General features: G+C 37.5%; 1 protein-coding gene across 10 annotated transcripts in view; it reads right to left on the bottom strand.

The window, feature by feature from the left end:
• Window positions 1-1388: 1388 nt before the first annotated feature.
• Window positions 1389-12686, bottom strand: part of Arhgef12 (Rho guanine nucleotide exchange factor 12) — a 159005-nt gene continuing 147707 nt past the window's right edge. For all 10 annotated transcript variants that reach the window (XM_058577129.1, XM_058577128.1, XM_046438586.2 and 7 more), the window contains 8 exons: window positions 12561-12648; window positions 11904-11987; window positions 11677-11756; window positions 11044-11277; window positions 8297-8764; window positions 7005-7321; window positions 5911-5980; window positions 1389-5328 (listed from right to left, as the gene is read on the bottom strand). In XM_058577129.1, the coding sequence (XP_058433112.1) occupies window positions 5318-5328; window positions 5911-5980; window positions 7005-7321; window positions 8297-8764; window positions 11044-11277; window positions 11677-11756; window positions 11904-11987; window positions 12561-12648 (1352 nt within the window). In that variant the 3' untranslated portion in view covers window positions 1389-5317. The remainder of the gene's footprint in view (window positions 5329-5910; window positions 5981-7004; window positions 7322-8296; window positions 8765-11043; window positions 11278-11676; window positions 11757-11903; window positions 11988-12560; window positions 12649-12686) is intronic.

Here is a 12686-nt window from a genome sequence, read left to right on the forward strand (position 1 = left end):
TGCTACAGGTAGATCAAAAAGTACCCTCATCAATGAGAGAAAAGGCTAGGAAAACAGCTCTATCTACCTTAATGCTTTCAAACCAAGACCTCTGCCAGTGCGTAAGGAATGATGATTTCTCACTAACAGTAACAGGTGGAAACAAACAGATTCCCTGACAGCTAAAATTGAGGGAGTGTTTTCAGTTAGTAAAAAGAATTATTGCTGACATTCCAGGGGTAGAGGGAGGGAAACACTTAAATCTAGCTATTTGTAATATTTCATCATAAAATATCAAGATGACATCAAATTTCATTAAAAGGCAACTTTTAAACACAGTTTAAAAATAAGAGTAGAGCCTCTTATCTTTGAAATTGGTATTAAACCTTTGGTAAAACTGTCATTTGGCTTGAAAGAGAGCAATAAAAAGTAGAAGTGACTGCTCAAATGCCAACAGTTTTGTTTTCTCCATTCCATGAGAAGATGGCTGAGAGCAAATAGGAATGCTATATTATTTGTTTTACCAAACACACACACACATGCTTATAAACAGAACTAAGAGTAAAATAAGTTCATTTCTTACAGAGCTAAGAGTATAAATATTTACATACTTAACTTTTAACTCATCTTAATTTTTAATAGGTTTAAAAGATCTTACAAAATATTAAAATGGCATTTTTTGTTATGCTGCTTAGGTCTACCAGCCAAATGTGCCCCTAAATGCCTGAAAACTAAAACACTATCTCAAAATAAGTCAAATTACAACTTTATTTCCAAACCAAAATACAGAAAATACCAAAAGTCAGTGAGCTTTCTAAGTTGAAATGGCACCTTAAAAGCATAGAAAAACTGGTAAGTTAGGAAGCTCAGCACTGGTGATAGGAATGATAATAAAGACATCATATTTTTCATGTACGTAGTATTAAACTAGAGTTATCTTCAAGTGAACCATAAAAGCTGGCCCATTAATCCTACTGAATTGTACACTTAAAAATGGTAGAAATGGCAAATTTTATATTACATATATTTTACCAAAATTTTAAGAAATTAATAATGTAATATACCAAAACCCATGGGAGTATATACTTTAAAGGGAAGAACTGTATGATGTATGAATTATGTCTTAATAAATATATTTTAAAAACAGCAACAAAGCTGCCCCACTTCTAGGTGCCCTCTGTGCCATGCAGGGAAGGAAACCATGACCAGTGCTAGGGTAATCATTAGCATGGAAGTCCACGTTACAGAGATCAACCAACCAGAGGAAACATGCTCCAACAAGTGGGAAGATGTATGAGAGTCACCGTCAGTAAGATGAGTTAGTTAAAGGATCTTTGACTCCTTGACTTCTCTAAATAAATTGTATAAGGTAAATGAAGAATGTGTTCAAATAAAAAGTCACATACTGGTTCCTTTAAGCTTATTTAATATTTGAACTCTTATTTTCTATTTTCCCAAACCCCAGAAAACAGAAAGATTTTAGATGACCAATATTTTGTTCCAGAAACATACAGCCTTAACAGCTAGTTCATAAAAGAGCTATTTTACAAAGGTACATCTGGATAATTAGAACAATAAAGTCTTTTAGGCATTTCAAAATGTGATCAGTAAAAATACATGATTATTAATAAAGTTTTTAAAAGATATTTCCAGATTTTTTAAAAGCAATTTCTGTTAAAGAGTACATGATTGTATGGTGAACAAGGAAAATAAAATGTTCTAGTAGGAAGAGGCTTATTAAAAATAACCAACAGTGTGCACGTTACAGTTACCATTTTTGCAGTATACCTGCTTAGCAGTTGGCACCTGGGAATGGCAGGGAGGCTTCCTTCTAGGAAGAACATTTTTTTTTTCCTACTAATTTATTATCAAAACCCTCAGTTCCAGTGGGGAAGGCATAAGGTACAAGACAAAAGGAACTCTTCTTAAAGGAAGAATAATTTTGCAGATCACTCTGAAAAGGGTGCAGAAATGTCAGAAAAACATGATTTAAAAAACAAAAATTGTACTACTGGGGGGAGGGTAGGCTAGCCCACAGTTAGCTGCTATAAGTTCCTGCTAATTTTGTATTTTGAGGTCCTATGCACACAGTTCTCAATGGTGCCCTCTGTGACATGCAGGAAAGGAAACCATGACCAAAGCTCTAGTAGTTCCAAATAACATCATATCAACTTCAGAGAAGAGGACTTCCAGTGTGAGATACCAACACCTCAAGAAATGTGCCAAGTTTACTAACATCAAAGAAAAAAAAAAAAAGATGCGAGTAAAAGAAAACTCACAGGAAATGTAATTCTTTTAGCTTCTAAATAATTAAAAGAGGGAAAAAAAAGGCCTTTCTTCTGTATTACCACAGTCACTTCTTTCTCCCCCCAAAACAAACAAACAAACAAAAATTTTTAAAAGGGGATTCATCCTAATAGTCATTAGAAGTTGTTTTGTGGGAAAGAAAGCCAAAAATCTTAGGAAATCTACCTCCCATGCAATGTAAGAATTACAATTTAGGTTCTAAAAGTCAACATAGCTCAGGAAGTTCAAGTTAGCTGATTTTAAATTACACAAAAACATACGGTCATGGCAATAATCTGATTTTAAATTATAGCACTTTGGGGGATTGCTGATTTGCCTTGATTAAGTCTATTCTCTAAAAAGGAAGGAGACCCTCCAAATGTAATTTGCCACTTAACAGTAAAAGAGCCAGTAAGCCCACAGGAGAGAACAGAGTATCAGTGCAGGTCACTTCCATAGCCAACATGTAACTTTCTGGCTTAGGGAAGGTTGTTGTCTGCCTCCATCACACTCCTCAGTACAACAGCAGATTCCAACTTCTAGTTATGTAACTTTGAGAAAAATCCTTTAATGGTAACCAATTTCACTCAAAGTCAGGAGGAATATCTAATTCTATCTTCCCTGAAGGGGGAGAGATATAATATGAAAGTCAAACAGATGTGATTATAATGGCCAAAATGAAATCAAAGTGTGGGAGGTCAGGTTAGGAAGGAGAAGGGAAGAAATTAGGATGGTAAGGTCAAAAGAACACTAAAAGTAGTAGGATGGATTTCAGAATTAACTTTATCTTGGGGCATGAATGTATTTCAAAGTACTAGAGCTACAGTCAAAGTATTTTTCCAGTTAGGCCTGTTTAGCCAAGGAAAGGCTAAATTGCAAGAAAAGAGAAGTAAATAATTACTAAGAACAAAATACTGGCTGAACTAGAAGAGAAACCCAAACTTTGCTAACTTACAACCTTCTTGAGTGCTAAAGAATTATGTAATGACCCTGTAGTGTCTTTCTCCTGAAGGTTTTAGTGTCAAGTGGCTACAGGTTTAACCCTTTTTATTGGAAGTGACTACACTATTTCCAGCAGCACAATGTAACCATTTGGTTTCTACTTGCTTCTCCTAAGAGATACAGAAAAGTTCCAAATTCCAAGCTTCACTTATTTGTTAGCTTCTGCCTCTAAACATTTTCAATTTCATTCTGAGTTAAATTATACTTGGCCTATGACTTGAAATATAATTTCAATTTATAGATGAGGTACAAAGATCCAAGTTGATCTACCTAAAAACATAGATCAGTTTTGAAAGGACAGAAACAGGAATCTGGATGCAGATAAATAAGCTTGTTAAGTTGTAGTGGTGTTTATAGAAGTAGTTGGGAATCCTCACCATTTGTGGTGAGAAAGCTTCTGTTTTTGAGGAAGGGGGCTGCAGCGAAGAAAAAAATTACATCCTGATTACCCACAGAGTTCAGAGGGCACTACTGAAAGATGTGAACAATGAGTGAACTCCTTCTTTATTAACAGAATTTACAACTTTGACAAATGAATTCATTTTAGTTGGCAAAATACTCCAGAAATACATTTACCTAATGTACAAAGAAAACCACAGAAAGCCAATATAAATGAAGGAGTTCTCAAGTTATAATTCTGACATATATATCCTCTGTAGGTGCTGCCAATACTGCTATTCATCCTAGAGCAGGCAGTTACCAACACTTTGCCTGCAGTATCCAGTGTATGCTCTGGTCTGCAATTCCTAAGGTCAGTCATGGCCCAGTTTGGACAGAGTTGTGGCAGTGAGGTCAGAGGAAGTGATTCTGGAGCTGGTGTGAGCAGTTCTGCCTCCTCCACCACATCTTTTTCACTCCACCCTGGCTCTCCTCGTGACTCAAAGAGCCCTTTGGCACCATCAGTGCAAAAAATTAGAGTCAAACCTCCAGGTACTAATATTTTACTGGCCTTATAATCAGCAGTACCCGTGGCTTAAGATAGCCATGGTTCAACTCAGTAGTGATTCATTTTAGATAACCTTCCCAAACTCTTTACCCACCCCCATCCCACCCTTCCTTAGCAACCCCCACCACCACTGAAGCATTTCCATTTATTTGTTCTTACTTCCTGCTTAATCTGCAGGAATGATTTTACAAGTGCCAAAGTCTAATGTAGAATTATAAAAATGAAACAATACCAAGAATAACAAATTTATAGTCAAGAAAATAAAAAATTTGCTTTCCTCTCCCTCCCAAATCCCAACCCTCATTAGAAAAGATGACAACAGAAGAGAATACACCCATTTTCAAGTGCCTGCTATTTAGTATGTTGAGGATTCCTGTTAATTGGGGGTATATTCCAGCTACAGAGAAGCAGTGCTTGCATTAAGGTAGGAGGAAGCCCACTACTCTCTGACCTCTGGGCAGCACATAGCTCACATCTTCTGCACATAGGGACCACCATGCCTTTGAGGTGACCCTCAGAAAATCAGCCTGCTGCACAGCAGAGAGTATGGAACACAATTAGTGAAGATAAGATGCTTTTCCTCCCTCTGCTTCATCTCCTCTCTACCCAACCTCCTAATACCCCATCCTGACCTTTTCACTTCAGGAGCAATTGATCCTTGGGTGTACTAAATACAAAGGGCCAGAACTCTCACTACTCAATTAAAATAAAACAAGGCAAATAAAAATTAAAATGTGCTTTCAAATACGGATGAAGTCAAATAAATACATCTGATTTTCTTTTTCTTATGTCTAAGTACAATTTCATATCCTACACCCAAAGCTCTATACATTTGGTTTTTGTTCTGAATCAAAACGACTTTCCGACAGTGAGGAGAGGAGAGTGAGAGAATAGACGTTCCCTCACTGACAGACCAGTGCAGCTGCCAGACTGTGACGAACTAGTCCTGCTCTGGGCACCTCAGGACATGGTTAATCCCAAGTGGTTCACAGGCAGTTCCTCTGTCACACTCTCTCTGTGTCCACACTGGAACCAGGATGTGGTTGATACAAGGCCAATGCTCAAAATCCAACAACCTGCAGTCACCTCCAGGACACTCAGCTTTTAACTTTTATCTGAGAAAACATAAAGATATGTGGAAATCTGCTTAAAAACAAATGAACACTGCAAAGAATACCATGAAATCTGTAGGCATGGTTATACATTTGTTTCTGAATCAAAAAAGCATAAAAGCATACCCAAAAGCATACAAGCAAATAAATATAAACTGCTGCACTGAACAGACCCAACCGCAGTCAAGGGGAGACACTGTCCCTGTCAGAAGAGGCATGAAAGCACAGCAGGACCTGAGGAACAACCCTCCATATAAGGGAGTCACACCAGCACATCTCACCCTGAATCTGTGATTTACCAGACCTCCCACAGCTCCACCTTCTGCTTTCGAAAAGGTGGAGAGAGAGAAGGAAGAGAGTATAGCATGGGAACTGACAACTGCAGTTCTTTTGCAAGAAAGAATAGCAGAGTCAGCAGACAAGAGCTTTTGCTTGATTTATGATGTTTAAAAACAAATAGTTTTTAAAGACAGAAAAGAAATGGAATCTAGGAAGGTTTTCATTTTAAAGAATAATAAATCATTTCATTCAATGTACTGTTCAGGCAGGATGATGCTAAAGTTGGGAACCCATAATTTCACATACCTGAGTGCTTGTCTGTGAGGGCTGATCCAGCCAGCCTTTGGCAAAGAATGGTATAACTTTCTTCCACCTTCTGTAAAACAAAACCACAGTTTTTTCATTTGGACATTATAAGAAAAACAAATTTTGTTAGCAGGGGCAAAAAGTAAATTTCCTTTTCCCATTTCTTCCTTGAATTAATAGCTTAAAACTTTCCCATGTAAAATGAAAGCAGAGGGGGATACCCAGTAAAGGCAATTCTCCTATCACAGGAGTCACCCTGAAAATGGCCCCACCCCCTGTGGCATAAACTATATAAACAACTTGCCCACAGTGGTTTTCTGGCTATCTCATCTCATCAGCCATAGGATGATATCACATATAATCATATGAAGAGGTGAAAATCTATCATATGAAATTAAAAGAAAAGCTAAGGGAGACCAGTCTTGAGCTAAAAGGCTAAGAACACTTTAAATCTATCCCTAAAGCCTTCCAACTAAACGATGTCAGGAAAAAGCACGTGGGCTCTAGTAGTGTTGTCTACTAGGGGCCAACCTGAATAGGGTCCTACTCAACCTGAATAGGCCACACAAGTCAGTTTTGAAACGGTAATAACTTCAATTACTAGTTTTAAAGAATTGCATTAATGTTCAAGTTTCTGGATTACAGAAGCCACTGAAGCCAATTCTACCCATCCTGGCATCTGGGAAACTACCAACATTACTTAGTGAGTCACAGATAATTAACAGGTTACAGCAAGTCAGAGCATTTCCCTGCTGAGATTCACAACTGTGTAAGCACCACCCAGCTCAGCTTACTGTTACTGTCATCTGATGGAGGGCAGCCAGCTGCCCCAAGCACTTTAAGCTTCTTGAGAAACCCACATAAACCATAGTTATAGAACTACAACTTTTTCTATTCTTTTTGATTTGTCACAAAATAAACAGTATCGATCTTAGCTTTTTATCCATGCTTACTCATGAAAATGGTCAAAGAAAACATATGGTTTTAGAACCTGAAAAAGTTTATCAACATGAGCATTTCAGTCATTCCATACATCCTCTCTGATAAATGTGTTTCTTATAATCAAGTCTTGTGGATGCTCAAGTGGGAAGTACCTTTAAGTGTTCAAGGTCAGCCTCTATCTTATGAATGTACTCCATGATCTGGCTTTGTGAATCTGTATAAGAGGAGGGGCTCTGGATCTCAAAACAGGAATCTTCCATAGTTCCCCAGCGCCGCTGGACCAGGAATTCTGGGGTGAATGGCGAACCTGCCCCATCAGAATGAGCATTCTGGGGAGAATGCTGCTGATGGTGAGTGGAGTCCATAGAAGGGATGCCTGTCACAGGCTGCAGGGTAAATGAGGAAGCAACCTCCTCATCTGTGGAGCTCTCCTGCACCGTTTCATAGCCATCGAGGATCAAACAGTTTCCTATTGATGGAGTCAGAATAGTTAGATGAGATTAGTACTGCTATCAGGACATCAGAAAATAGAAAATAGAGACGGGGTTATATGCTGACAATCTGAAATGCTATTAACAAAGGGAAAAGCCATTAACACCCAAGCTTAGTTTTAAATCCATCAGAATTTTCTCACTTCAGATTAAAGCTAAACCTGGCAAGCTTTCAAGGTAACCTGTGAATAATTTCATATTAGTTGGCATTTTAAAAGTTTAGAGCTAAAAACAAAGTCCCTATATGATCTTGTCACCACCTCCCCTGCCAAATACCTCTCTTACTTGGTTTCTTACCGTTTTCTTCCTGCCCTGTAAAACCTCCATAAATACAAAAAGCCTGTTCCTGACATGCAGCTTTGACTCCTCTGCTCTCTGCGCCAACACTGCTCCCAGGTATCCACGTGGCTTTTCCCTCATTTAATCAGGTACTACTTGACAGAGGTCCTCTTTCCAATCCCTATCTGCCTCATTACTCTGTACCCCTGTATCCCAACATTTTTCTTTCTAATGCTTCTCACTATCTGACATCTACTTGTTTTTTTTTTTTTTTTAACATTTAGTTTTTAGAAGTAGTTGGACACAATACCTTCATTCTATATATTTATTTCTATGTGGTGCTGAGGGTCAAACCCAGGGCCTCACACATGCTAGGTGAGCACTCTACTGCTAAGCCACAATCCCAGCCCTTAATTTGTTTTCTTATTTACCATTACTCTTTCCCCTACTAGTACTCAAGCTTCATGAGGAGACTTTTTCTGCATTTTATATACTGTTGTATCTCTTAGCCCCTAGCATGAGGTCTGGTATAAGTAGATTCAGGAATTATTTATTGAATGAGGAATATGTACTATACACATGTAGGCATATATGCAAACACAAATAACATTCATTCCAGCATACAAAACATTAACAATAATCAAAATCAAAGTTTAAATGTGAAAGAAACTTGCCTGAGATGCGTAAATTAACATCCTTCTCCTCCTTTTTAACTGCTCCATCACCTTCTGATGGATTATCATCACTATGTGCTTCACGGGCATCAAAAAAGTGCTCTCCACTCTCATCAAGACCCCCTTCTGGCTCTGTGGCAGGCATCTCTGGGGTCATAATCATGTGGTCCATTACTAAAATGTTACTTGCCTGGCTATCTTGGGATGCCAGTACCACTGAATCCCGTGGAGCAGAAGATTCAGTTGAAGTCCGTGGACTGTAACAAGCTGCAATGTCACCAGTTCCAGTTCTAAAGGGCATCTGTCCTTCACCAGGATAAGCCTTTGTATTTTCAGAGTTCTGGATTTCACTATCTGCCTGCACCCCCTGAGAGGTTATCCTGTAACTTGGGAAACGCTGCCAGTCTTCCTGAGTGTTCTTCTCAGTCAAACCTAGCTGCTGTACCAGCAACTGCTTCAACAGACCCACTAAAGATTTAGAATGGGGGAAAGAGAAAAAAAAAAAAAAAAGGAAAGCATATTTATAACCATAGCCTCAGACAGCCAGAATCAGTTAGCTGAGTTTCCAATCATCTCCAAATCTAAGCACCTTTTAATAACATGTTGCCAAAATACCCATTTTATACAATAACCTTAAAAAAAAAAGCATCATCTTCTACAAATGAGTTAACATTAAACTAGACTCAACAAGAGTTAAGCATCATGAATAGGGAGGTACTCCTCTTTAGAAAAAAAACCCAAACACCAACATCATGTCTCTATTTTGTTTTCTATATAAGTGGACTAAAACTCAAAAGGTACTTAAGGATGTTGAAAGGCTGTCTAAACTAGACAAACAAAAAAAGCTAAAATTTCTGATTTTTCCAGGAGAACACTATATACATAGGCATTATTTTTTCTAGTTTTATTAGCCACATAGAACATTTATCATTATTAATAATACAAAGAATCTCCCTACATGGTGAAGAAGAAAATAAAATTGCCCTGTAATAATTTAATTCCTATTTTTTGGTAGTAGTGTATCTAATTTCCAAAGATAAGAAGATATTCATCTGGTTTTTAAAAATTATCTTACTAGCTGTATAGCTTCTATATGTTGTAGAAAATAAGAACCAATTAAACTATGAATGAACTAATAAATTTATGTTGAAGTCACTCGTACAATGACAGAGTTCTAGGGCAATGTTAGTCAAACTATCAGAGATCACCAAGACTAGAAGGGCGCATCAGTGCATACCTGTAATTTAGCAGTCAGGAGGCTGAAGCAAGAGGATGTAAGCTCAAAACCAGCCTCATCAACCTAAAGAGGCCCTAAGCAACTTAATGAGACCCTGTCTCAAAATAAAGGCTGGAGATGTGGCTCAGTGGTTAAGTGCCCCTGGGCTCAATCCTTAGCTTTTAAATAACTTTAGCTAATTTCCTACTTTCATCCTGGGCTTAATTTCTATCTTATGTTTCTTTAGGAAATTAGTTTCCACATGTGTCTGAGTGTCTAACCCTCTCTTCTGTCTTTCACTACATTCACTTCCTGAGAGGTGTCATGAATTCTTATGGTGTTGACACTCAAATATCTCCCTGAAATGCCAACTTTGTGCTACTCACTTTCTCTTGAATGGTTTGCCACTCATTATCTAAATGTTGACATGACTTAAAATGGAGCCCATAATCTGTGCCAAATCATCAAGTGGGGCAAAAAGAGGTAGGGAAGGTGGTATTCTGACTAGAATATTGAAATTATCTTTACATTTTTGCTTTCCTTTGCCCTCACATCCAAATAAGTCAAACGCTCTAAGTATTTAATGATTCCTTAACTTCATTTCTACTCCTAAAACCATTCTAGTCCAAACCCTTTCAGGCTCAAATCCGGACTACTATAATAACTTACTTAGTAAGCATATCACTCCAAGCCTCTTTCTCTTCAAATCCTTGTATGATTTTTAGCTCAATTAATCTTTTTTCATTTATACCCTAGTTTAAAAACCTCAAATGGTTCTCTACAGCTATACCAACTGTTCTTGGACTTTTCCCCACCTTATTACACCTGAGAGATGTATCTTCCTATTTGTAACAGTGATTCTCAACCAGTCCAGAGAGGGAAGGGGGCAATTAATAGAGTGGGGTTTGTGTGCGGCAATAATCTGTGGTAGATAATATGATAATTTCCATGAGAAAGGTAGAAGAATATGTGTAGTTTGAAAAGGCTCTTAAAACATGGTAATATGCTATCCTTGAAGTATAGAGTGCCCAATTTGGTATTCAAAGTTCACAATGGCTAGGCTGAACAGCACATTTTTTTTATCTTTTCAACTTTTCCCATAGTCCTGTAACTTACAGCCTCTACCATAGGCCAGTTAGTCTGCTTACTGTCTCTGAACACTTGCACAGTTTCCTGCTGATGCTTTTGGTCTTACCAGTATTCTGGTCTAAATGGCTTCTATTCTATGCACCTGTCTGAATCTTACCCATCCTTCAAGACAATAATCACATCTTTCTTGTTCTCTAATGCCTTTCTCTGATCATTCTAACCCAAATCAATTCTGACATACCTGCATTGTTACTGTTTGAATGTTTCCTTAAAAAGGTACAGGTAGGGTGGGTAGGGGTTTCTATCATCTTTCCAAATAGACTGTAAATATCTTGAAGGGAAAAGTTTAAACACCTTTGGATTCTTCCTAAATGGCTGTTCAGTACATTATAGAATGCTGGTACTTAATAGGTATCTGCAGTAATTTATGAATAGAACTTACAATTCCTTAGTGCATCCAATGCCCACCGTTCTTCTGAGACAGGCAAGTTTGGATCTGGGATTGTTATTTGATAATTTTCTCCACTTTCCTTTAGTGTCCCATCTGTATGCTGTTCCTTTGCAAACTGTCCCTCAGTCACAAAAAGATCATCTGCCTCTGATTTCCCAGAGATACTCAGTGAATGAGACTGAGGTTTTGATGATATTAAGGGAGACTCTAATCCCAAATCTCTGTCTGTTTAGTGGAACAGAAAAGGTAGAGTATATTTCAACAAAAAGTTTAACTTTTAACATGAAGCATTCAGAAAATACTTAGAAAAAAAGAGCACATAAGTTACAAAGCATCAAGTAAAATACACAGCACATAAAGCAATGTTATACTGGCACACAGAAAGTTTACAAGTTGAGTTTGTTAAATTGTATAGCTGATGCCAGCAACTGTGTAAACCAAAAGTTTCAAACTTTCTTTAGGTAATTTCAATAGGTAATAGGCTACATTTGTTCATTCTTATCAGTTTTTGTGTTTGATGGTGCTGAGGACTGAACCCAGAACCTCATGCATGCTAGACAAGCATTCTACCACTTAGCTAGCTACATCCTCAGCCCCCATTCTTATCCTAAGAGATAAGTTTACCTGGACTTTGTAGACCAGTGACTGAAATGCCATGCTGTTCTACTTTTAATTTTGGTGGTTCTTCTTCATCATTGTCTCCTCTGTAGGAAGAAAACAACAACAACAACAACAATCTTTCAGCTTCATGAGGTACCTAAACATCACTGCAAACAAATATAAGAATTACCCATCTCTTTTCTAACCCAAACTACAAAATAAGTCCTATTACAACACTAGGGAACACTTACTCGCAAGCTGGTGACTGTAATGGAATTGGCTTTGTGGATTGCTCCTTCACTGATGCAGCCATTCGACAGATTAGGTCCTGCCAGCTTCGTGAAGTTTGAAAGAAATCCAAAATACAAGAAGGAAAAAAGAAATACACTCAGAAAGCAAAAATAAAAGTGAAACAAAAACCAAACTGACCGAACCAAAAACTCCCCACTCTGCCAGAGACTATTATTCTGGCAACACACTATTAAGTTAAGATTCCAAAATCACCCTTGAAAGAAAATTCTAACAACATGGGCATATTACCCAGTAAAACAATTCACTTGATACTTCTGAGAAATTTTTCTTTAGAAAATTTACTTGTAATAGAACAGAATCAAAAGACATCAATGTTAAAAGGAACAAGTTCTTAGAGGAATGTTTCTAAGAGAATATAGAGGAGAGCTGGGGATATAGCTAAGTTGGTAGAGTGTTTGCCTTGCATTCAAAAGGCCCTGGGTTCAATCCCCAGCACCACATTAAAAAAAAAAAAAAAAAAAGGATATAGAAGAAGTGCTTAGTTTCAATATAGATTTTGGTTTATAAAGTCTATTATAAAAACAAGTTCATGGAATATTATCCTTGGGATAATAAAAAATGTTAATTAGAACAAAGAAGCTAAATCTAATACATACACAGTCTTTTCAGAGACTGTCTGTGCCACCAATTCATAAATTTGGGCTCCGTTGTCTGACATGGAGATGACAAATAAAGCTTTGTTGTCTGGAAAAGAACAAAACAAAACTTACTTACTAATATGA

Source organism: Marmota monax, unplaced genomic scaffold (assembly GCF_021218885.2).
Source record: "Marmota monax isolate L192 unplaced genomic scaffold, Marmota_monax_Labrador192_F-V1.1 WCK01_AAM20220418_F8-fsc00081, whole genome shotgun sequence".
NCBI classification, from domain to species: domain Eukaryota; kingdom Metazoa; phylum Chordata; class Mammalia; order Rodentia; family Sciuridae; genus Marmota; species Marmota monax.